This window comes from Triturus cristatus, chromosome 11, assembly GCF_964204655.1.
Source record: "Triturus cristatus chromosome 11, aTriCri1.1, whole genome shotgun sequence".
Lineage (NCBI taxonomy): Eukaryota > Metazoa > Chordata > Amphibia > Caudata > Salamandridae > Triturus > Triturus cristatus.
The window spans coordinates 840,328,243-840,353,621 of record NC_140594.1 but is presented as its reverse complement, the minus strand read 5'-3'; the positions used below and the strand labels follow the sequence as shown (position 1 = coordinate 840,353,621).

At 46.0% G+C, this 25,379-nt stretch overlaps 1 protein-coding gene across 2 annotated transcripts in view; it reads right to left on the bottom strand.

Moving 5' to 3' along the window:
- Positions 1-25,379, bottom strand: part of PLEKHB2 (pleckstrin homology domain containing B2) — a 340,607-nt gene that overhangs the window by 127,373 nt on the left and 187,855 nt on the right. For both annotated transcript variants that reach the window (XM_085634619.1, XM_085634620.1), the window contains exon 4: positions 23,829-23,931. In XM_085634619.1, the coding sequence (XP_085490745.1) occupies positions 23,829-23,931 (103 nt within the window). The remainder of the gene's footprint in view (positions 1-23,828; positions 23,932-25,379) is intronic.

Here is a 25,379-nt window from a genome sequence, read left to right as displayed (position 1 = left end):
TCTCTTCTAGAACCATATTGTGTGTCTGTTAGGATCTGATTATCTGTGGCCCATGATTCCAGCCTTTTTAGTAGGACTCTGGCTATTAGTTTTGCAGAGAAATCGAGGAAGGATATTGGACAATAGCATCTTGCATCCCCCTGTCCCCTTTAAAAAAAAAAAAAGAAATTGGGACAATAATACTCTCTGTCCAAGATGTCAGCGGATATCCTCTGGCTGCACGTTGCATACTTGCATGAATGTATAATTTCTTCCAATCTCATCACCTCACATTTAACAATCTTGTAAATATCCTGCAGATGGGACATCCTGTGCGCAAAAATAAAACAAGGACGATTAAATGATGTTATGAAGTAAGTAGTAAGAATTGTTAATTGTATTTGAGAAAAAGCACTCAACCACAGACTTTTCAAATTATTGCTGCAGGATGCAGAAACTAAATATGCGGACCTGTTGTGGCATACCGAAGTAAGGTGGTTGAGCAAAGGTAGAGTTCTAGAAAGGTTTATTACTTTGTGTCCCGAATTTGAACAATGTTTTAATCAGGTGAGGGTTGTCCTCCCCTGAATTGTATGACTTGCAATAGCTCACATCATGCTCCATTTTCTGTGTGACATTTTCTCACTTTTCAACACTCGCCATCTGGCACATCAAAGTAGACAGCAACTTGTGTCCTCAATGAACTAGTTACTTACATTCAATTGCGCCATATATGGTAGAGACATGATCTAGCTGCAGATTCCTTACCTTAAAACTTTCAGGTGCCAGACTTGATCCAAAGGATATTTGATAGCACTAGCCCTGCACGCCGATATGTTGCGTGGTTCGACTCTGTGTGACGTCGAAGGCGTAGGGTTTGTCGCCATGACGTACAATTTGTCTATATATGCGCCACCTGGCGCGCTGACGTCAGTACTTTTCACAGCTTTCCAAGCCAGAAGCGCGGAGCCATGAAGTAACTGACCATGCTGTGTTAAAAAAACAAGTAGGGCCCTGAAGAGGAACAGCCCTGACACGAAAAACATATCCACAGTGCTGGGAGGATGGGTGGGTCGGTAAGGAATCTGCGGCTAGATCATGTCTCTACCTGATAAGGCGTTACCGAAGGTAAGTAACTTGTCCGTCTGATAGAGACATTTATCTGCAGATTCCTTACCTTAGAAGAGATACCCAAGCAATACCATCCTCAGAGGAGGGACTGCGGAAACGTGTCAGACCAGAAAAACCTGTAGCACTGAACCGACAAAGAGGACTTCCCTTCGGACTTGATTGTCCAGGCAACAATGTCTGGCTAATGTGTGCAGGGATGCCCACGTAGCCGCCTGGCAGCAGTCAAGGACTGGAACACCACCCTGTGGTGGCTGCCTTAGCCCTTGTTGAATGAGCTCCAAGACCTTCTGGAGGTTGTTTCTTTGCCAAAGCATAACCTATTTTGATGCAGAGGATGACCCAATGTGAGATGGTTCTATTCTGCACAGCACATCCCTTCTTTGCTCCAACGAACCCTACAAAGAGTTGGTCATCCACCCGGAACTCTTCAGTGCGATCAAGGTAGAACAATAATGCTCTTTTTGGGTCCAGACGATAGAGAAGTTCTTCTTCCTTAGAAGGATGAGGAGGAGCATAGAAGGTGGGCAAGGTGACAGATTGAACTAGGTGGAAAGGTGTCACCACCTTAGGTAAAAAAGAAGCCCTAGTGCAGAGCACTACTTTGTCTGTAAAGATGGTCAGGTAAGGCGGCTGAGATGATAGAGTCTGCAATTCGCTCACCCTCCTGGCATAAGTTATTGCCACTAAGAAGGCTGTTTTGATAGTAAGCAGACGGAGGGGGCAATTGTGCATTGGTTTGAAAGGTGCACACATCAAATAGGTGAGAACCAAGTTAAGGTCCCACTGGGGCATGATGAAGGGTGAAGGGGGGAACGAATGAGTAATCCCCTTCAGAAATCTATGTACAATAGAGAATTTAAAAAGTGACAGCTGATCTGGCAAAAGTAGAAAAGCAGAAAGGGCCGAAAGGTAACCCTTCAGAGTGGCCAGAGCAGAGCCATGCTTGGCCAAAGAGAGAATGAAAAGAAGAATGTCAGAAAGGGAGGCAGACAGGGGGTCAACAGACTCAAAACCGATTTTGCGGAGGGACGCCTGGCTACCAGAATAACGTCACAGATTTCGGGAGGAGTGTGAAAAGCAGTCAACTGTCGCCACTCAATCTCCATGCAAGGAGGCAGAGGGTGGACAGGTTCTGGTGGAGACCTCTCCCCTCCTGCTGTGACAGAAGATCCTCCCGAAGGGGCAGCCTGTTCGGAGGATCAATGCTCATCTGCCGAAGCTCAGGATACCAAACTCTCTGTGCCTAGTCTAGAGCCACAAGAATGACATGGGCCCGGTCGCTCCTGATCTTCTTGAGCACTCTGGACAGGAGTGGAATGGGTAGAAAGGCATAAAGGAGGCCTATGCTCCACTCAAAATGAAAAGCATTGGCGAGCGACAGCCGCCTTGGCAACTTCAACACGCAAAACTGCTGACATTGTGAGTTCTCTTCAGAGGCAAACAGATCTAATCAAGGCTCTCCCCATTGTTGAAGGAGACCTTGCACAACCTCCGGATAGAGAAGCCACTTGTGATCTGCTAGGCACCGACGGCTGAGTTCGTCTGCTCTGGCATTCAGGGAACCAGCTAGGTGTGTAACTACCAGGGATATGACCTGTTGCTCCAGCCGAGTCCAGAGACGCAGGGCCTCTTGACAGAGAGTCCACAACCCCACACCGCCCTGCTTGTTGCAGTACCCCATGGCGGTACTGTTGATTGTGAACACTTGAACTAGCCTTCCCTTGAGGGATGGAAAGAAGGCTTTCAGTCCCAATCGGATCGCACAAAGCTCCAACAAGCTGATATGGAGCCCGACTTCTGCCGGAGCCCAGAGTCCTCTGATCTCCACCTCTCCCAGATGGACGCCCCATCCCTGAAGTAACGCATATGTCACCACTGTGAGATCTGGGTGGGGAAAGGAAAAGGGTCTGCCTCTGACCCAAATGCGGTTTGTCAGCCACCACTGCAGACAGTTCGCAGTGCCCTCTGATATCTGAACGAGGTCGGTGAGATTCCCCTGAAGCTGCAACCATTGGAACTTAAGGCCCCACTGCAGAGCCCGAATATGCCATCTGGCATAATCTACTAGAAGGATGCAAGATGCCATGAGGCCCAGCAGCCCCAGAGTCATCATCACCGAAATCCAGGATAGAGGCTGAAACATCGGTATCATAGCCTGAATATCCTGGACTCGCCGCTCAGGAGGATAAGTCCGAAACTGCACCGTGTCCAGAACTGCTCTGATGAACGGGAGCGCCTGAGAGGGAGTCCGCTGTGACTTCGGCACTTGGATAGTGAACACCAGGAAATGCAGGAGGTTCGCTGTAGTCTGGTGGAGACAACTGCTTGGGACAAGCCCACCTTCAACAACCAGTTGTCGAGATAGGGGACTGGAACCCCTGATCTCCCCAGGTAGGATGCAGCCACCGCCATCACCTTGGTGAACATCCAAGGGGCACAGGTGAAACCGAAAGATAGCACGGTAAACAAAGTGCTCATGGCCCACCGTAAACCGCAGGTAGTGGCAATGGGCAGGCAGAACGGTAATTTGGAAAAAGGCATCCTGCAAGTCCAACGCTACCATCCAGTCTCCAGAGTCCAGGGGCAGACAGGATCTGAGCAAGAGTGAGCATCTTGAACTTTTCTTTTCTGAGGAAGTAGCTGAGGGTTCTGAGGTTGAGACTAGGGTGAAGGCCTTCATCATTCTTTGGAACCAGAAAATAGCGGGAATAGCAACCACAGTCTATTTCTGGTTTAGGTACCCTCTATAGCTCCCTTGGCCAAGAGAGTTTTGACTTCCTCGCGAAGCAAGGCAAGGTGATCCTTCATCAGCCGATCATAAGTTGGAGGAATGGAGGGAGGAGTAGTCTCGAAGGAGAAGGAGTAGCCCCTTCGGACTATTTGCAAAACCCACCTATCCAAGGGGATATCCCACCAGTGGTGGAAGTGATGGTATATCCGGCCACCAACTGGATACCCACGATCTAGGAGGATCTTACTAGGAATGTTTGGAGGGGAAGGGGGTTGCGGCCTGACCTGACTTCTGGCCTTCCGACCTGTGGGATCGGAGTGAAATGCGCCCAGGGCCACGCAGAGGTTGCTGCACTTAAGAAGTCCTCTGGCTGGGGTAGGGCTGGCGCAGTTGGAAGCCTCTTCCGTAGCCACGAAAGGAGTGAAAGGTAGATGCAGGCCGGGATGACATTGAGAGAGGCAAGGATCTGCCCGTAGCCTGTGACTCCTTCGAGCACTCTAGCGCCGCATCCACCCTATCTACGAAGATACAAGAACCATCAAAGGACATGTCCATAGGGTTGGCTTGGACATCACCTGAAAATCCAGACGTTCTCAGTCAGGCATGGCGCCTAACGCCAATCGTTGATGAAATCGCTCTGTCCAGCGAGTCTGTCGTGTCTAGGCCACAGCGTATGGCAAACTTTGCTGCATTTCTCCCAAGGACAACAGCTTGGGAAAGGACAGCCCTGGCCTCCCCCAGAACATATGGTAGCACTTGTGCAACCGTTTCCCATAGCGAATGGGCGTAGCGGCCCAAGAGGCATGCAGTGTTTACCGGCCGCAATGCTAGGCTGGTAGAAAAGATCTTCTTACCAAAGCTGTCCAGCCTTTTAGATTCACTACCCGAGGGTGCGGAAGGGAAGGTGCCACGGGAAGTAACATTTTGGAACACCAAGCTCTCCGGGGTGGGATGGCTGGAAAGGAAAGCTACACATTTACATAACGAACCAAACCACATTCACTGGATGATGTCATCAATGATATCATCAGTGATGTCATTTGAGATGTCATCAGTGGTGTCACTGACCATGTCGTGGATGATGTAATATGTGACATCATCAGCAGTGGATTGCGGGCGCGCGAGATGTAGTTAGTACAAGGAATTTCAATGGTTTTGTTCGAGTGAAATGTCCAGCTAACTATAACACCCCTAAAACCTATGGTTTTTTCAGTGAATTTCTGAGGTTTTTTAAATGCTAATTCCTAACTACATCAGGCCTGAAACCTATGGTTTTTTCAGTGAATTTCAAAGGTTTTTTAAATGCTAATTCCTAACTATATCAGGCCTGAAACCTATGGTTTTTTCAGTGAATTTCAAAGGTTTTGTAAATGACAATTTTTAATGTATTAATTGTTATACTGATTTTTTTTATACTGATTTACATTTTTTTAACTATTTATTTTTAGATATTTTAATTTTTTAATTACATTATAATGACATTATACATTACAATACAAAATATACTTTCTCAGAATGAATTACTTTAGTTTAAATACTTTGCAAATAGACAACAGACTTTTAAGTACAGTAGTTACAGTTGTTGCAATGGGCAACACAATTTCAAACACAATGCAACATTTAGCTCAATGTGAATTTCTAGTCAAATGCAATTAGTTACTTTATGGATTACTTTTCTAACCACAGGACTGGATCCTAGATTCAGTCCTTGGACATCTCCTGTAAACAGTTGAGTAAAAGCGTTTTGGTTACAGTAGTGATTTTTAAGGAATATTATTGTATCTTAAAAGTAGACAATTTTTTCACATAGAATCACCAATGCTATCCTATGGCAGAAAATTCACTTAGCAGGTAAGTAGTGTTATTGTTACTTTTTTCTTACTCAGTGGTGGATCCTGGATCCAGCACTGGTGAATCTCCTGTAAACAGTTGAAAGAATGTGTTTAAGTCATACAGACGAGGTGAGTAAATCGGAATTCGTAGTTCGGCTGATTTTAGAGGAATATTTGTACGTTTCAAAAATCGACACTTAGAAACTTTTCTGGTGAAAACCACACAATGGATTCCTATGGAAGGAAATACAAGTTACTGGTAAGTGCGCTTAGAATTACTTTTCAGGGTCAGTGCTGGGCTAAAAGATGCAGCACTGGGTTCTCTCCTCATAACAGGTGAGTAAATCAGAATTCGTAGTTCGGCTGATTTTAGAGGAATATTTGTACGTTTCAAAGATCGACACTTAGAAACTTTTCTGGTGAAAACCACACAATGGATTCCTATGGAAAGAAATACAAGTTACTGGTAAGTACGCTTAGAATTACTTTTCAGGGTCAGTGCTGGGCTAAAAGATGCAGCACTGGGTTCTCTCCTGATAACAGCAGGTGAGTAAATCGGAATTCATAGTTCGGCTGATTTTAGAGGAATATTTGTGATCTCAGGATTGAAGAGGAATTAATTCCCCAACTTAAAACGCGCCACAGGGCGTGTTTGCACACATATCACCTCAGGCCCCGCCCCCTACCTTCACCATTGTGCAAACGCGCCCGTGTCGCGTTTTAAGTTGGGGTGATTAAGTCCCTTTGAATCCTGAGGGTGCCTGGGGTCCAACTAGCCACCAGGTAACTCCAGTAAGCGCCACAAGGCTGCGTTGCAGAGAGGTGTAAAAAGGGGCGTGGCCTGGAGCACCTCTCTGCAACGCAGCCCTGTGGTGCTTACTGGAGGTACCTGGTGGGCTAGTTGGCCCCCAGGGACCCCCAGAATTGAAGGGGAATTAATTCCCCAATTTAAAACGCGCCACAGGGTGCGTTTGCAGAGTGTGCTTGTGAAGGGGCGGGACCTAGGGACGATCGCGTCTTTTAAAAAAAAAAAAAAAAATTTAAAGGTGGGCTGTGTGGCCCCCCTTCCTTTTACTTTGTTGTGGCCCTGGGAACACCATTCCCCCAGGGCCTCACCCCAAAATTAAAATTACTTTTTTTTTTTTTACAGGAAGGGGGCCGCGTGGCCCCCCTCCCGTGGCTAATTCCGGGCCCCGGGGACCCCATTCCCTGGGGCATGGTCAACTTTTAAAAAAATGATATGGAGGGGGGCTGCGTAGCCCCACCCTCAGGCCACTTAAGGCCCCGGGGACCCCATCCCCCAGGGCCGGCCATTGTTTATTTTTTTTTTTTTTGCTTAATAGGGAGGGGGGACGCGTGGCCCCAATCCCCCCACGGTCCCAGCAGGCTCCCCGCCTCCTGCGGGAGCCGGCATTGCTTTTCCACATGAGGAGCAGCTAACATGCTGCTCCCCATATGGAAAAGCAATCTGCTTTGCTTCATTGAAGCGAGAGCAGGTTTCCCTGCTCTCGCTTCAATGAAGCAAAGCAATTTGCAATGGCAGGTTGGGAGCCGCGAGGCTCCTGCCCTGCAATTGCAAACAGCAGTGTCCCGGGGGTGGGCACCCTGGGACACTGCAGGAGCCGGCCCTGGGGGGTGGCGGTCGCCAGGGCCTGTACAAGTCTCCAGGAGGGGGGGCCGCACGGCCCCCCTCCAACATTTGTAAAAAGCCCCGGGGTGGCGGTCCCCAGGGCTGGGGGGGCCTGAGAAGCCCCCCATACATCATTTCAAAAAGCCCCAGGGGGTGGCGGTCCCCGGGGCCCCTCTGGGCTCCCCTTTACATTAAATTCATTGCCCCTGGGATTTGGCCCCACCGGGGGCTAGATAACAAACCAGCGCGGGAGCCCGCGCTTAATTTATTTATTTATTTATTTTTAAATCGGCAGGATGCACGCATCCAGCGTGCATCCTCCTGTTTTTTTTAAAAAGAAACTAATACTTTTTTGGGCCTTGGGAGTCCTTGTGGGACCCCCTGATCAGGCCTAGGGGGTCAGGGTGTTTCTACCCTGCCCCCTTTTCGCGTTTTGCGACTTTTGTTGGGGGTTTCTTGTGCCTCGGTTCTACCGAGGCACAAGATGGCGGCCAATACTTCCTGATTCAGAGTGTTGGCAGCCAATTAAAATACAGCTCATGCACGGCAGGGTGCGCCAAGGGTACGAGGGCCCTCCGAGGCCATAGATATATATGTACTTTTAACTGTCATTTTCTCTGGAACTACTGAACGGATTTACACCATTTAAGCAAAAGGCACGGGTCTGAACTAAGGACTACCTCTTTGCCAAATTTGGTGTAATTCCGTTCAGCAGTTCGGGCTGTAGATGCGGCTAAAGGTCCTATGGGAAATTGCATGGGGAAAACGCATTTTGGACCCCCCCTTTTTTCTCGGCCCCCGCTTGACGAATCACCGTGAAACTTTCAGGATAGGAGCGGAACGTAGCTGCCCAAAAGTTTGTAAAAATTTCCCTTAGATTCGTCAATCGGTGCCAAAGTTATTCCAAATAGAATGTTGCCGATTTCCTATGGAAAATAGGTCCTAACTATATCTACCTACTGGCGACCGCCAGTAGGAGATAGATAGATAGATAGATAGATAGATAGATAGATAGATAGATAGATAGATAGATAGATAGATAGATAGATAGATAGATAGATAGATAGATAGATAGATAGATAGATAGATAGATAGATAGATAGATAGATAGATAGATAGATAGATAGATAGATAGATAGATAGATAGATAGATAGATAGATAGATAGATAGATAGATAGATAGATAGATAGATAGACAGATAGACAGATAGATAGACAGATATCTCCAGTCAGGAGTGAGATAAAGCAGGTTTTTATTCCAGCAGGTAACCAAAGTTCAGCATAACGCGTTCCGACCAAGGCTGGTCTTAATCATATGCACATTGCGAGGGTCTGTAGTGGGCAAGTTTAAATACATTCAAATGACCAAACAGTGACGAAAGACTTGACATGCACAGATTCACTTGTGTGCTTTAAATCTTAATGACTATTCGGTTCTTTTTCTTCGGAGGATCAGTTCACAATTTTAAAAAACCTCTACTCTTTTATTAACTATTGACCCAAGAGTATGAGTGGGTTTCAACTGATTGCACAGTTCCTAAATTAAAACGAACTTCAAGGTCCATAATGCTTTGCAACAGTTCTTGCGCATTATCAAGTCCTTCCATATGTTTCCTGGTAATTAGAGTTCCCACACATTTTTTTTACAATAAATGTTGTGAACAAGGCTGCAGATGCAGTCGAAACATGTTGTGGAATAAACTTGGTGGCATCTTTATTGTGGATTTTGTGTCTTTGATCCTGAGAGCGCACGTACTTTGGACTGCTTCGAGTGGATTAAAAGCCAGCACGCTCCGCTGGCGTGTACGCCACCTTCCACGGGTGTTTGCTTTCCAGAAGGAGCAACGTTGGGAGATATATATATATATCTCTCTCGAAGGAACCGGCGCTGTTGGCGCCGGTTCCTTCGAGAACCGCCTGAGAAAAAAACGTGTTTCTTACCTCTACACTATGGTTCTCCAGTATTGATATCTTTCATAGATTCACATGCTTGTATCTTCCCCGTCGTCACGGTGGGAGTCTCCCGGTAAATGAATAACAATAGCAGTAAAAGAAAAAACTGCATGGAAACCCCTCAGGAAGTATAGAGTATGATAGCCTATCATTATTATTATGTGGTCCAAATGCCAGCCAATCAGCTGGCAGCCCTGAGATCACACTCCCCAGCAGAGCCACCATACCTCGGATTTCCAGCCCCAAGTGTGAGCCAAGGATGTATCTAGAGATAAAAGTGGTCTACCTGAGAAAACGGGGTGGCGGGCAGGCTGCATGTGAATCTATGAAAGATATCAATACTGGAGAACCATAGTGTACAGGTAAGTAACTTGTTTTTTTCCAGTATTGAACCTTTCATAAATTCACATGCTTGTATCAGACTAGACAGCAGTGCATATACCATGTAGCGTTTCCAGGATAGACCCCTTTTCATAGGGCTCTGCTTCCTTAGTACTGAAATCTCATGTTGCCTTATACTGGTTCAAAAACAAAGGTATGTGTCTCAGTGAATATCACCCTGGGACATGGAACATAAAACAAAATATCAACAAAGCATATCAAAGTAAATCTAATGGAATAAACAGTCATAGAGTAAAGTAATTAACAAACACAACTAGTCTCTTGAATATATGTATATATGTAAACATACAAATATATATAGAAAGAGAGGTACCTTAGTGGAACAGATGCCGTAGAACTGCTTGTCCCACTGCGGAGTCAGCTTTCCACGCTGTGTCCAGACAGTAATGCCTGGTAAACCTGTGTGCATTTGTCCATGTTGCCGCTCTGCAAATGCCCGGGAGCGATACTCCCGCGAAAAATACGGTTGAAGTTGCCATTTTTCGTGCTGAATGAGTGCAAACTCTGGCGTGCAAAGGCTTTCCTTGCCTTTTCATGACATAAAGAGATGGCAGAGGCTATCCATCTTGAAATGGTAGATCTTGACAGAGCTAAGCCTTTCCTAGGCACAGCAAAAGCAACGAGCAGCTGGTCTGTTTTCCGAAAAGATTTTGTTTTGTCAATACAAAATTTGAGGCATCTCCTGATGTCCAAAGAGTGCAAAGATTTTCCCGCTGCAGTAGATGGATTCTTGAAGTATGTGGGTAATACAATTGGCTCGTTGAGATGAAACGCCGTAGGGACTTTGGGGATAAATTGAGAATGACTTTGTCTGACTTGAATTGAAGAAATGGCTCCGAGATAGAGAACGCCTGGATCTCACTGACTCTCCTGGCTGAAGTGAGGGTTAGTAATAAAGCCACTTTCCAAGAGACGAACTGTAACTCAGCTTTGTGAATCAGTTCGAACTGGGTTTTCATGAGATGTGACAAAACAGTATTGAGGTGCCATGGAACGGATGGCTGCTTAATAGGTGGAAACACTCTGAACAGCCCTTTAAGGAACTCCTTTATCACCCTTTGCGACCAAAGAGATGGACTATTTGGTGTTCTGCGGTATCTCGAAATAGCCGCAAGATGTACTTTTATCGATGCATGAGAGAGTCCAGCTTTGGCTAGGTGTAGCAGGTAAGGGAGTATCTGTGCTGGCGATGAGTGTAAAGGATGCAGACCTTGATTAGAACACCAATGGCAAAATCTCTTCCATTTTGTTGTGTAAGTCTTATTAGTAGATATTGCTCGAGAGTTCGATAAAATATCCCAGCATTCTTGAGGGATATCTAAGGAATAAAATTCATGCTCATGAGGTTCCAGGCTGACAAGTTCAAGTTCAGAGAGGTCAACTGCGGATGAAGTACTTGTTCGTCTCTCATGGAGCTCAGATCCTGAATCAATGGGAACTGCACTCTGGGATTCACTGACAGCTGGAGGAGTTCTGAGTACCAGAACTGTCTCGGCCAAGCCGGGGCTATTAGGTTTAGATGGCACGGTTCCGATCTCATTTTCCGTAGAATCCTTGGTATGCGAGGGAACGTGGGAAACGCGAATGTAAACATCTTCGTCCAACGGAGGTGTAGCACACTTCCCCAAGACCCCGCTTGAGGGAATCTGCTTGCAAAATGTTTGCATTTCTTGTTGTGTTGATTTACAAACAGGTCCAAAGTTGGTGTGCTCCATAAACTGAATATTCTTAAGCTGGATTTGATTTAGTTCCCATTCGTGGGAGATTGAGGTTGACCTGCTTAGGCGGTCTGCCCTTGTGTTGTGTAATCCAGGGACATGTTGAACCTGCAGAGAAATGTTGTGTTGTAACATCCAGTTCCAAATCTCCTGGGCTTGTGCCGAGAGGAGTTTTGATTTTGTGCCCCCTTGCTTCAGTAAGTAAAACATTGTCGTCGTACTGTCTGTCCTGGCTAGAACAGGAAAGTTTCGGATTCTGGGAAGGAAGGCTTGCAGGCCCAGGAAAACCGCTTTTAACTCTAGCAGGTTGATGTGTAATCGGGCCTCTTGATCTGTCCAATGGCCCTGTATTTCCAGTTCCTGAAGGTGTGCTCCCCATCCCTGTAATGAGGTGTCTGTCTTCATGACATAGCTGGAAGATTGGGGTTTGAAAAGCAGACCTTTTGTTAAATTGCTCCTGATGCCCCACCATGACAGTGCATCTTTGATCTGAGGATTGATAGTGATTCGATCCTCGAAGGATCCTAGGGCTTGTACGCATTGCTTGTCGAGAAGCTTTTGTAGCGGCCGCATGCGTAGTCGACAATTGGGGATTAAGGGAATGCAGGATGATATCATTCCCAGCAATGATTTGAAGATTCTTACTAAAGTGAACCTTTTTGATTTTAATCGTGCTGTCAGCCTCATTATTTTTTGCGTGCGCTCTTCCGAAGGGTACGCTTTTGCTTCCTGAGTCTGTAGCTTGGCTCCTAGGAACTGAAGAGACTGCGCTGGAACGAAGAAAGACTTCTCCATGTTGATCCTCAGTCCTAGATCTTGGAACAAATCCATGCTGCATTCTAGGGATTGCAGTGCGTCCTGGAACGATGCGCCTTTTATGAGCCAAGTCGTCCAGATACGGATATATCTGGTGGCCTTGCTGTCTCAAGTGCCCCGCGACCAGCTCCATGCATTTCGTGAATACCCTTGGCGCAGATCTGAGACCGAAGGGTAACACCTTGAATTGGTAGTGGCACCCCGCCACCGCGAATCGTAGATACGGTCTGTGTTTGATGTGAATCGGAATATGAAAATAGGCATCCAAGAGATCTAACGATGCCATGTAATCTCCCCAGCGCAACATTAGGAGAATCTCTTGTAACAACAGCGTACAAAACGAAACTTTCTTTATACATTTCATCAGGCCCCTGAGATCCATTACCTGCCTCCATTTGGTGGACTGTTTTATTCTTATAAGGAAAAAATTCGAGTAGAATCCTCTCCCTCGCGGTTGTGGTGAAACCTCCTCTATTGCCCCTTTCACGGTGAGGGGTAAAATTTCTGCCTTGAGTGCTGAGAGATGGTTTTGTTTCCTGTGAATGGAAGGTCGAGCTGGAGGTGTTTGTATTAACTCCAGGGTGTGGCATTGGTGTATAATATCCAACACCCATCTGTCCGATGTTATCGAGAGCCACTGATGATAATAGTGAGAGAGGTAATGGATCTGATTGGGGCGTGACGAGGGGGACGGCGCCTGGGTGTCGTTACTGTCTCCTATTGGAGTCCTGTGCCTTTCCGCTTGCGGAAGGTTTTCTTCTAGACTGTTGTTGGTAAGAGGTGTTAGAGGAGCGAAACTGCTGGATATTAGAGAATTGACGTACCCCTGTTGATAATAAGGTTGGTACCTGTTAGATTGAAAGAAGGATCTTTGATGGAACTGGCCTCTTGATCCTCTTCCACGAAAAGACTGAAATCTTCCTTGTTGGAGGGAACCTAAGGCTTTTGCGGTGTCTGTGTCCGCTTTTATTCCTTACAACGCCTCATCGATATGTCTTCCGAAAAGGTTTTCCCCATCAAAGGGCATGTCCACGATCTTCGTCTGGACTTCGGTCCTGAAAGATGTAGCCTTCAGCCACCCATGTCTTCAAAGCGATACAGCTCCAGCCATCTGTCTGAATCCTATTGATGATATGTCTATAGCTATGTCGATGGACTCAGAAGCTGCCCTAGCTCTGTCTTGCAGGATCACTGCCGCCTCTTCTTTTTTGTCGTCAGGAAAATGAGACAAAAGCGGAGCATTTTCCGACCACCCGACCACATCTGACGGTTATATCGGCTGACAAGTGCCAATGCATTTGTTGCCTTGATAGAAGCTACTGCCAGCACAGAAAAGCGTTTCTCTGCGCCATCCATCTTTTTGCTCTCCTTGTCCAGAGGAGCTGACAACGTAGAGGCCGGTTTCTTGGAGCGTCTCTGCGCTGCCTGCATAACTACTGATTCAGGACTTAAATGACCAATCAGGCACGTTGGTGTTGTTTCGGGGGCACAATACTTTTTCTCAATCCTAGGAACTGAGGCTGCAACCGAGGCAGGATTTTTCATAATCGTCAGCACCTCTTCCCAGATGTGGTTGATTATTGGTATTGTCCTTATTGATTTTCTTGAAGTTTCCTTAAAGTCATAGAGGAAACACTCATTTTCCTTTACCAGCAAAGGAAGTTCGAATCTCTTGGAAGCTTTCTCTATTAAGTCATGGAAGCCGCCGATGTCTTCCGACGGTCAGTTTGCCAGAGATGGCGATGTTACTGGTAAAGGGATAACATATTGATCCCATTCATCGACCGCTGTGTCGTCTTGTAGTAATTCCCCTTCCTCTGGCTGCACTTCCTGCTCGCTTTCAACAAAGTCATCCCTAATCGTTATTATTTTAGGGGTACGCACTTTCTGCACCGGAGGTGGAGTTTGAATCACCGGAGTCTGAACCACTGGCTGTGGTACACTTGTGGTGTTGGAAGCAGGGGCATTTGCATCTGGGAAACGTCGATAGTAGTTGTTAATCATATGCCTTAAGTCGGAGACTAAAGAGATAGGCATGGATATTGCGTCTTCTCTGACATTATCATCTTCTTCTTCGTCATAATCGTAAGCTTGTTGGAACGACTCATACCTTCTGGAGCCTTGTACTGGACGATCTTTAAACAACAGTTCTTCCTGAACTTCCTGGCATTCCTCCTCATCTGTCTCCTGGCTTTTAATTTGGAGTTGCGAGGGACTATAAGCCACTCCGAATGGACCTTCATCTTCTGACTCCTGTAAATCCAGGAGTTTGGATGGGAGAAGCGGCGAGATCTTGGTCCATGTGGAGAATTCTGTTTTCTTGTCCGTCGACGAGCACGTCGATGGAGGAAGTCTCTTCATTGAGATGGTCGATCTTGTAGTCCGTGATTTAAAATTCTTCGTCGACGTGCCCGTCGACGAAAGCGACGACGGTGGCATTAGAATGGCCGTCGACGAGGTTTGTACTTTCGTCGTCGACGGTGTCGTCGATGGTCCCATCGTCGACGATGTCGTCATTGTAGATGTCATTGACGATGCAGTCGTCGTCGAGATGGTCGTCGTTGACGACGCGGTCGATGTCGAGGTCATCAACGCTTTCTTCGACGTCGAGACAGAACTTACTCCGGTCTTCGTCGACAGGAGCAACAACGGTGTCTTTGTCTCTTAAGACTTTTTGAGAGGTGTATGAGGCAAAGAAGAGGACGATGATTCCTTGACTTTAGCTTTTTCAGTTTTCTGTTTCTTCACCTCAGCCGTTTCCTCAGACAGCTTCCTCTTATGTTTTTTAGAGGAGTGCCCTTTAGATCCTTTATCAGACTCAGAGTCTGAGGTGGTCTTCTTTTTCTGAAGCCATAACAACAGGCGAGCTTCTCTGTCTTTGAGGGTTTTACCCGAGAAAGAGCGACAGTGTTTGCACTCCTTGGGGACGTGCGTAGGGTAAAGGCAGTACAAGTATTCTTTGTGAGGGTCCTCAGAATATAATCTGGCCTTCCCACATGATTTGCAAGGTCTGAACAGCCTCTTCTTAGAGCTGTAAGACATGGTGAAGAAATAGAGGAAAAGCAGTACCTCAATCCAAAGCTGTAGAAAGGTCAAAAGTTCACCAAGTAACCAAAAACTGAGCAGAGCTCAGGGAGACTCCTTCTCACACGACGGCGGTTGGAAATCTGAGGTATGGTGGCTCTGCTGGGGAGTGTGATCTCAGGGCTGGCAGCATATTGGCTGGCATTTGGACCACATAATAATAATGATAGACTACCATACTCTATACTTCCTTATGGGCTTCCATGCAGTTTTTTCTTTTACTGCTATTGTTATTCATTTACCGTGAGACTCCCACCATGACGACGGGGAAGATACAAGAATGTGAATCTATGAAAGATTCAATACTGGAGAACAATGTATTTCTCTTCAACCATGAGGTATATGCCCAGGTGTGCGGGACCGCCATGGGGATTTCATTTTCTCCAAGTTATGCCAACCTTACTATGGGCTGGTGGGAGACGTTCATAGCCTGGAAGGAGGAGAATGAAAAATATACCACCAAGATTGAACTCTGGCTGAGATATATAGACGATCTCTTCCTAATGTGGAACGGAGGAATTGAAGAGTTCAAGGAATTCTTTGAAATCCTAAACAACAACACGGTAGGATTAAAATTCACCTACAACATTAGCAGGAAGCAAATTCAATTCCTGGATGTAACCGTGTATATAGACAACAACCACATCCATACTATATTTTTTTTAAAACATATTTTTACTCAACTTCGGGCAGGTTGACTGCAGGGAGACGTAAGTGGCACAGGTCCAGCTGGAGACACCGGAGGGGTAAGTGAGTCAAGGGCTTTGAATGTTTCTAACATTTGGTCCCATTCCATAGAGATAGGAATCTTGCGCTGGCTTCGGAATTCTTCTTGTCCAATGATTACCACATCCATACTAAAGTCTATCGTAAACCGACATCAACGAATAGTATACTACACGGCTCAAGCTTTCACCCAGCTCAATTGAAAAAAAGCATTCCGTATGGCGAATTTATCAGAAAGAGAAGAAACTGTTCAGACGACACAGTAGTAGAAAATACTTTTTACAAAACCTAACAAAGATTCATAAAAAGAGGCTATAAATATAGAGACGTCAAACAGGTGCAGGAACGGGCAAGACGTATGCCTCGCGCAAGCACTCTCATGAACAAAGACCAAAAAACAAAGATCAATAAAGAGAATGTTACAATAAGGATGATTCTGATATACAGCAAAGAAAACTATAAAATTATAAATATTCTCAAAAAGTACTGGAACATCCTCACAAAAGATCCAGATATTGGAAGTAAGATAGGGACGAGACCAATAGTAACTTACCGTAAAGTACCTTCATTGAAAGACAAACTTGTGAGAAGCCATCTTATTACCAAGAAACAAACTGACTCATGAAACAACAAACGGGCTTTGTACATTGCGACAAATGCAAAGCATGCAAAATTGGCAAAAATATGAAGGAGATTTAAGACTCTAGAGGTAAAACCTTCAAAATCAGTGCGAGAATAACACGTGAAACCTCTTATGTTGTCTATATCATCGATTGTTCATGCGGTTTACGATACATTAGAAGCACTACATGTCCTCTAAAGAAAAGAATTCTAGAACATCTGAGGGCGATCCAGAACGAGGAAATGAATTATGCGATCTCCAAACACTTACATATCAAACACAAGACAAGCGAAGGAGGAGCCAAGATGGCGACCGGAGCAGACGCTTGAGCGCCCGGCTCCGTCGGCCCTTGGCCTCGGACTATCATCCCGATTCCTATCCTCGCCGATTTGCGAGGTGAAACGTGTGCGACGACGCGCTGTCCACGCCGCCGCTTCCCCGAAGTCTCAGCCCGCCCGGATGCCGGAGTTCTTGGTGCTTTTGTTTTCCGCCCTGGACCCCTGCTCCATTGTTGCCTTTGCCGGCCCCCTGGAGGCTCCGCAGTCACCGGACCCGCTAGCGCAAACCCGAGCCGCGCGGTCCCGACCTCACCTCACACCACGGACTGTCGCCAGCTGAGCCTGGGGAGGGACGGCCGGACACCTCCTGCACCCTGCGCCCGAAGGGCTGGGGCCGTAAGGTAAGCCCCGGTGCGGCGGGTCTCCTGCCCCGATCTGTGGATCGCGCTGTGGGAGGCTGCCGACCCCCTTCTTCCATTGCCTAGTCGGCTGCAAAGAGAACCCGGGGGAAGAGAGGCGACTGTTGGCTTTCCCTGTTGCGGCGCAGACCTGAGGGGAACTGACTCCTTGCTACGACCCCCCCCCCGGTCATTGTACCGTCCGGCGGTAAAACATGGCGTTGTTTGCCTGCTCGCGGCTGGGGGGTGATACTCCGGTCTTGCCCGCTGCCCGCTTCGCCCTCCCTCCACCAGACACCAGCTCCACAGTGCCGTCCCGGATTGCTGCCGATGTGGGGGTGCAGCTTCCGCTGACATGCGGCTCCGTTCTGGCTGTCCTGCGGGACTTTCGTCTACAAATGTGTGCTGGCTTGCAGGCGCTGAGTGAGCAGTTTGACTCCATGCTGTCGGCTGCGGGTCGTGAGCGCTCCATTTGTCATCAACACGGCGTGGGTCTGCCAGTGCTTTTGTCCTCTTGCGGGGACGCAACGGCTGTGTGTGATCGTGCTACACTGGTGCCTGCAACTGGCTTTCCCGGCACCCAGGATCAATTGCTCTCCAGCTCAACAGCGGATACTTTGTTTCCCCGTTCATTGCTGCCTGCTTCATTGTTGCCTGCCTCACTGCGTCTGCAAGAGTATCCAGCTGAGCAACACCTAACATCCTCGAGGAATTGTTCACGGTGGCCTACTGCTTCTTTTCTGTGGAACTCCTGTACTTTACATGCCATGTCTGGACTTTATGTGGTGCACAAAGGGACCTCTACAGATGGTCGGCGGCCATTTTGTGATTCTACTTCACCATCTTCTCCCAAGCGGCCATATTGTCTTTGTCTGCACGGGATGCGGGGCCTTCATGTAGGGGCTGGCTTAATCTCAAGCCCGCGATCGGGCCAGGGCTAGACTGATTTATATCGCCATGGTTTCACGGATGGGCTGGACTGGGACTGGAACTGTATGTATATGTTGTGCGCACTCGTCGCGATCTGTCTTCCTTCATTTAAATTGTTGTGACAATTCATTTTCACACGATCGCTTTTGGTGTAGTGGGTTCTCAGTGTGTGGAGGCCATAGATGGCCGATGGTTTAGGGCGCTCTGATGATACGTAGGCTCCTCCCCACTTTCCTTTTTTTGGGAGTTTAGATTAGAATAGTCCTCTTCTTTTCTTACCCCCTTTATCATAGGTGTAATGTTTTTCTTATCTTTCTTTACTCTATTCTTACTATCTTTCTCGTCTATATTTCGGGTTTATTGGGCGACAGGCACTATGCTGGGGGGGGGCAGGCCGTAGCCTCCGCATTGGTGTAGGGTGGGGGGGTAATTTACTGTTTCTAATTAGTTCTATGGGCCTTTTTTTCTTTTTATGTTTCTGCGCTATACTTGTTTCGATTCTGGGTCCGGGTGTGGGGTTGACTGAGTGGGGGCGGCACTGGAGGGGTGCGTAATTGCTCATGTGACTATCCTGTTATATAACTGCATTGCCCCACTGCCTGAGATTTTACTTCCATTGCTGTTTTAATGATGCTGCTGCTCTCCCGTGTGGTGAAGATATCGTGCGGACTCAAATCTCCTTGGTTCTTACTCTTCACTGACTTTTTTCCTGATAAAATTATTTTGAAACACTTTAAAATTAACCTTCACTTCTCCTCCCCCTGGTGTCAAGGATCTCTCCAGTGTATAATTCATAAACCGTTGCTAATCTTGGCTGTTGAAGCACAGGGGCCGTAATGTTTGTATCAGTGCTTAACCGTATCGTGGCCGGCCTGAAGGTTGTAGGCCCGTATTTGTTCTTTTAATATGCACGAATAAAGGTTTTCAAAAAAAAAAAAAAAAAAAAAACACAAGACAAGCTGGCAGAACATCAGATATTTTGGCATTGCAACAGTCCCCAAAAATGAGAGAGGAGGAAATCGAACACTCGAATTGAGAAGACTTGAATCACGACTAATCATCAGATTTAAAACAAAGACTCCGAATGGCCTGAATGGGGACGAAGAGTTATAAATTCATCTATAATTGATCATTGTAAGCACAATATTAACTGCAGCGTTAAGAACTATGAAAACATACTGAGCATATGAAAAATATGGTGGCCAATTGATAGTATTGAAAGATTTCGTTTGACAATAAGTCAAGTAATGGCAATTTATCTAGAAAGTGAAAACAAGCTCGACATGGAGAATCACCAAGATTCAAAAGACATATGAGTTCGCTCACCACTATGGTAAACAGTCATCTTGGAACTATGACAAATGGAAACAATCAGGGATCTCCATATCTATTCAGGCACCATGCCAAACACTTAGAAGTATAACAAAACAAAGATCGAGATGTAATGAAATCACAACTGACAACGATAAATAACTAATGAACTAATCTCAATACCACTTTCTTACAACTACCGATCGTAATAAGCTGCAAAACAATTGATGATATTGAATGGACAATGCCCAAACCTATGATGAATAATATGCCTATACATGGCATATCCCCTTGATAAACTATCACAGAACTGAGGGAAAGACTTAATGTGACTGCAACAAAAACTACTATTTCATAATGCCTCATAATGGGCTAACATGGCCGAACTATAAATATTTACAAAGAGGATGGACTCACGATATCGTGAGCAAGACCATTTCTTGGTCGAAATGTGTAGGTGGTTGGGACATCTGTACTGTCACAATAAATGTAATTTTTAAATTGGATTCTCCCGGTGCAATTTTTTGGAGAGAAAAATACGAGCAAGGTAAAGTCCAACCTCGACATCTGCACCTGCTGTGCGAAGAGCGCACTGAGAACGGACTGTTTGGTGAGTGATATATATATATATTCATCAGAGAGTTAGCCCCAATGGAAGAGCCCACAAGTCGTTTTCCTTAACGGTTGTTTAATGAAGTCAGCTACACAGATAAAAACAGGCAAACTGCATCCCTTCTTATATGCCAGACGCGTTTCGGGTTTCCCTTTCTCAATGGCAAAGTTCTATATGCACCACGGCGGTCTGCGCTCTAATTTAAAACTCACTAGGACCAGCCCCAGTGGACGTGGCCATGAACTGAGCTCAGTTCATGGCCACGCCTACTGGGGCTGGTCCTAGTGAGTTTTAAATGAGTGCGCAGACCGCCGTGGTGCATACAGAACTTTGCCATTGAGAAAGGGAAACCCGAAACGCTCCTGGAATATAAGAAGGGATGCAGTTTGCCTGTTTTTATCTGTGTAGCTGACTTCATTAAACAACCGTTAAGGAAAACGACTTGTGGGCTCTTCCATTGGGGCTAACTCTTTGATGGATTATGTGAGCGATTGAGCCCAGCCGCGGGAGAGCCCCACCACTTGAGCGGGCCCCAGAAGGCGCAAGTATGGCGTCATCGCTATTGGGGAGACCATTTGCTGTGATGTTCAGCATAAGAATACAACTTTTAAAAGCAGAACTTGTGCATCTATCCACTGGGATGTTATTATAGTTATACAGCATGCACGCAGTGACGGACTCACTTGAGGAATTATAAAGCAACACTACATGGACCAGAAGGCTCAGTTCATGGCCACACCCATTGAGGCTGGTCCTAGTGAGTTTTAAATGAGTGCGCAGACCATCGTGGTGCGTACAGAACTTTGCCATTGAGAAAGGGAAACCGAAACGCGTCTGGCATATAAGAAGGGATGCAGTTTGCCTGTTTTTATCTGTGTAGCTGACTTCATTAAACAACCGTTAAGGAAAATGACTTGTGGGCTCTTCCATTGAGGCTAACTCTTTGATAAAAATATATATATATATATATTTTTCGGGGGGGGGGGGATAAATGCTAAAAATCTGATAAATATATTGCCCAGCATGTTCTACCGGGCAGCCAACAAGAGTAAGGCAGGCCTGGCTAATGACACTACTTTCCTAGGGTGTACAGAATAGGAAAATATATAGTTTTTATACTTCCCATTGAACCGTGAGTGTGGAGACTTTCATCAAGTTATCACTGCATCATACACAGTGCTTCTCCCACACTTTAGTAGCCTCCAATAATATTACAGAATTGCTTGTTCGGGCTACATTCCCCATTAATCCACATATATTTGATATTGCCAGACTTCAGACATTCAGGGCAACATTTCCTTATTTGGCGTTGCAGAATTTAGGCATCTTGATTTGCTAAATGCAACAAAAAAGTGAGAAAATGTGTTAAAAAATGTTTAGAAATCTCCACCTATGGCTGGCGAGCCAGCCTCCGAGCTTGACGAAATGGCCGGAGGACCTAGATTGGTGCTGCAGTGCAGAGACAGTGGTGTTCCAGGGGAGGGGGTGCCCCAAAAAATGGGGAAAAATATGGGGGGGGGGGGCTGGGTACGATACAGAGGACTGTGACCGGTAGCATAATTAGCCGTGTGCAGGAGTAGCGGGAGCGATTATGTACGATAACACACTGAATTGTACTTGCTCTTGCCTTGGTGTGGTGACTTTGCCTAAAATATGTAAAATGATGTTGAACAAAACAAGAAAAAGAAAACGGAACAACGAACAGTGTAACAATGTAAATGTATGAAATGCACTTGTTGACTATCATGCTGCCTGGTTTGTTCATTTAAAACAGATAAAAAAAAAAAACTATCCACCCTTTTCTTTATATCAACCTGCAATGCAACATTAATGTAGTTTGCACTAATAAGTAGCACTAAAAGTGCCCTAAAAACACAGTTTACATGGATTAATAAAGAGATTAAGAAATGTACCTGTGTTTGAACAACTTTGGGGAGGGGGGGGGGTGAGGGGGGGGGGACGACAAAGATGTTTGAAATCAACCCAGCTGGAAAAGGGCTAACAAAATACCATTTGGGTTCAACAACATGAACCATAGACGACTCACCTTCCAAATAGCACACTTTCAATACAAGAAGGAAATTAAGAAACACTAAGTTTGCAAGACTGGAGAAGTCAGGCTCCGGAAGTCTTTTAGTAACATTTGAGGTCTGTAGATGGCTAAGCTAGTCAATCAAAGATTGCTGTTACTGCCAACAGCGCATCAACTGCACCACTCTAACATGTTGAAAACATAGACATTTGTTTCTAAATAGGAGATGTACTACTGCACACAAACACTTGCTTACGAGTGATGACACCCCGAAGCAGGTCCCAGGATGCTCGTTTCCGGTCCAGGGAGGACCTGGCTTCGCAGTTCGGGCTGGACTGTTCCCAAGAGGAGCAGGATCAAGACTGATTTGCATATGGCTGGGTTCAAACTGGGGTGGCATAGTGAGCAAAAGAACGATGGTTCAAACCCAGATCGCTTGACTGGGGGTGACTGGTTGAAAGGTTTCAGCACTCCGTCCATCATCTTGTTGTGTTTGCCATCAACTGCACCACTCAAACATGTTGAAAAAATAGACGTTTGTTTCTACATAGGCGATGTGCTACTGCACTTAATCACCAAGGGGCATTTCCCTAGCATGCAACAGCAAGTCATTATGCTGATGCCAATCAGAGAAGGTAACACTTGAGAACCTTTCCAAAAGTGATACTTGCTTCTTACAAGTGCCTCTTTCTTGGCTGGTTCAACAACAGTAGCCCATTCTGGTTTTCTCTGCCATGGTACATCTGTAGAGTTTGCTCCCTATGTAATCCTCTGATCTGCTACCGCTTCTGAATAAAGTGCCCTACTTTAATGGCTTTCATGTGGTAGCTTCTACTTTGGTTCTTGGAATCCTCCCTCCTGACTTGAGTCTTTACACCACCCGTTTACTCACTCTTTCAGTTTCTGCCGGAGTCCAGTGCTTATTTCGTGCCGATGTTTGCCGGTGCTCAACACTGGCACCTTTATCTACACAACGGCACCTATTTATCCACCACATGGTGGCGCTATGTGCCTTTTTAGCACAATTCTTCATTGGCAATTTAATATATTTTTTAAAAACTAGCAGATAGTTACTGCTTTCACTCGCATTTGGCAGCAGAGGCAGGAGCTGGGGTGGCACCAGCTGCAATGGACTCTCAAGAAATATTTTGGGCCCTGGCACTTCATTTTATACAAATTCAGCACAGTGTCCGACCCTTGGCTAGTCTTTCTTCCTAATATGCTCCTCCACTTTGTCAAAGGGCAAACCAGTTCTGATCATTGGTTTCATACACTAAGTCGGTCTGGGTTGGGACATTGTTTCAAGGTGTATTGGGTGCACAGAATCTGCAATTCGGTTAACAGTAAGCTAATAAAGTCTAAATCAATGAATTACCCCTGCAAATATAATGTACGTAATTTGTTTGTTAGTCGGCCTCATGATCCCACCTTTAGAGCCTGCCTAGCAAAAATGGTGAACGGCAACACTGAAATGAAAAAGTACTTTATTAGGCCTTGTAAAATAGGTCTAGTAAAATATGTTATATCAAATAAAGGAAAGACAGAATAATTTAGAACAGAAACAACCACTCTTAGAAGTAACACACACTTATCATAAGACGGAGCTTTGGTGAACACAGCAAACAATTCATTTCAAACTTACAGGCAGTCGTCTGCACTTTCGGCTATGAGATTGAGGGTTTTTCCATCCCGACAAACTATCTGCAGGCAGCAGTCTCTCGGCTTCCCTTCTGGGGGCTGAAAATCTGTGCAAAGAAAGAGAAAACACAACTCGGTAATTGGAATGCAAAAGAAAGAGCCAGTGAGAGGCAATGCTGCTGTTTTGTAAGATGTTTGCAAGTCAGGTGTTCACAAGAAGAAACACTGATAGAGTAAACCACAGAAATTTGGGTCTGAAGAGCCTGGAATGTAAAGATGAAATATGCAATTGAGATAAAGCTGCTGAATAAAGGGAAAATCCTGCTGAAAGTATCCATCCTTGCAAACAAAGCTACACTTCGAAAATGCTCCAGAGCTCCTCATAGTTGCCGCCTTCATTAAATGCCTGAGAAGGCCTGAGATGACGTGGCCTAACGGCTAGGGCGGTCGACCTAAAATTTGGGGAACTGGGTTCGAGTCTCTGCAACAACGCTCAATATCCTGTGATTCTGGGCAAAATCACTTCATCTCCCTGTGCCTAACAAAAATGAATGTGTCCTTGTGTAATGCAAGTAAAGTGCTCTGATACCTTCGGGTAAAGTTTGCGTTACATAAAACTCCGGGAAAATAATTGTATGAGGAGTACGCATATGCGTTTCAAGTACAAGGCACGCCTCAAACTCTAGCAGCAAATCTTTTGCGACGTAGGGCACTGATTCAAGGCTTCGAAGCAACAACTATCTAACAGTAGCGACTCTTCATGCTGCAACTATGACGTTATGGACGAACAATGAGGTACAGTCAACTCCTCACTACAACCTTGAAACTGCACTTGTTATCTCCCTAAAACAAAAGCAAGGGGAAAATCACTGAAGGAAGGATTCGGTCACAAAGCAAAATCTTTAAATGACAATTTTAGGTCTTGCCTACAGAGAGCTTCATGTCTGTTATCGAAGTCTTGCAAGGATGGCTCTTTTGTCTAGCTCTGTACCTTGCAATTATCCCATATCGCATTACAATATTGACAAGAAAAAAGAGCTTGATACTCATGGGGTATGACATCATTTGTTCCAAACATAATACATTTAGGGCCTCATTACAATGTTGGTCAGAAAGACTCCGAACGGCATTTGGTTTGTCTGAATCCGTGTCGGAACCCGCGTTTACGGCCGACTCAGAAACTTATCCGGCCGACCGATTATGATAGCCGGAAACCGTTCTGACTTTCCGACTCGCTTCCGAATGGCATTCGGAGAAACTGAGTAGGTCGGAGCCCACTCGTACAGGTCTACGGACCGCGTTCCCGACCAACGTATTATGATGTGGGAATCGGACAGCCTTTCCAAATCGGCTGTTCCGACGCGGACTGGCTGTCGTAAACTGACTTTGGGGGACCGAAGCAGGCCCCCTTAACCTGGAGTCCTCAGATGGGGCCCATGGGGTACCCATGAGAACCCTCTTTCCAACCATGCACAGTGTGGCAGGCACCATGGGGTGCCTGCCACAGGGTGAAAGGTTTTCCGCAACCACTGCGTTTTTCAATGGGAGCCTGTGT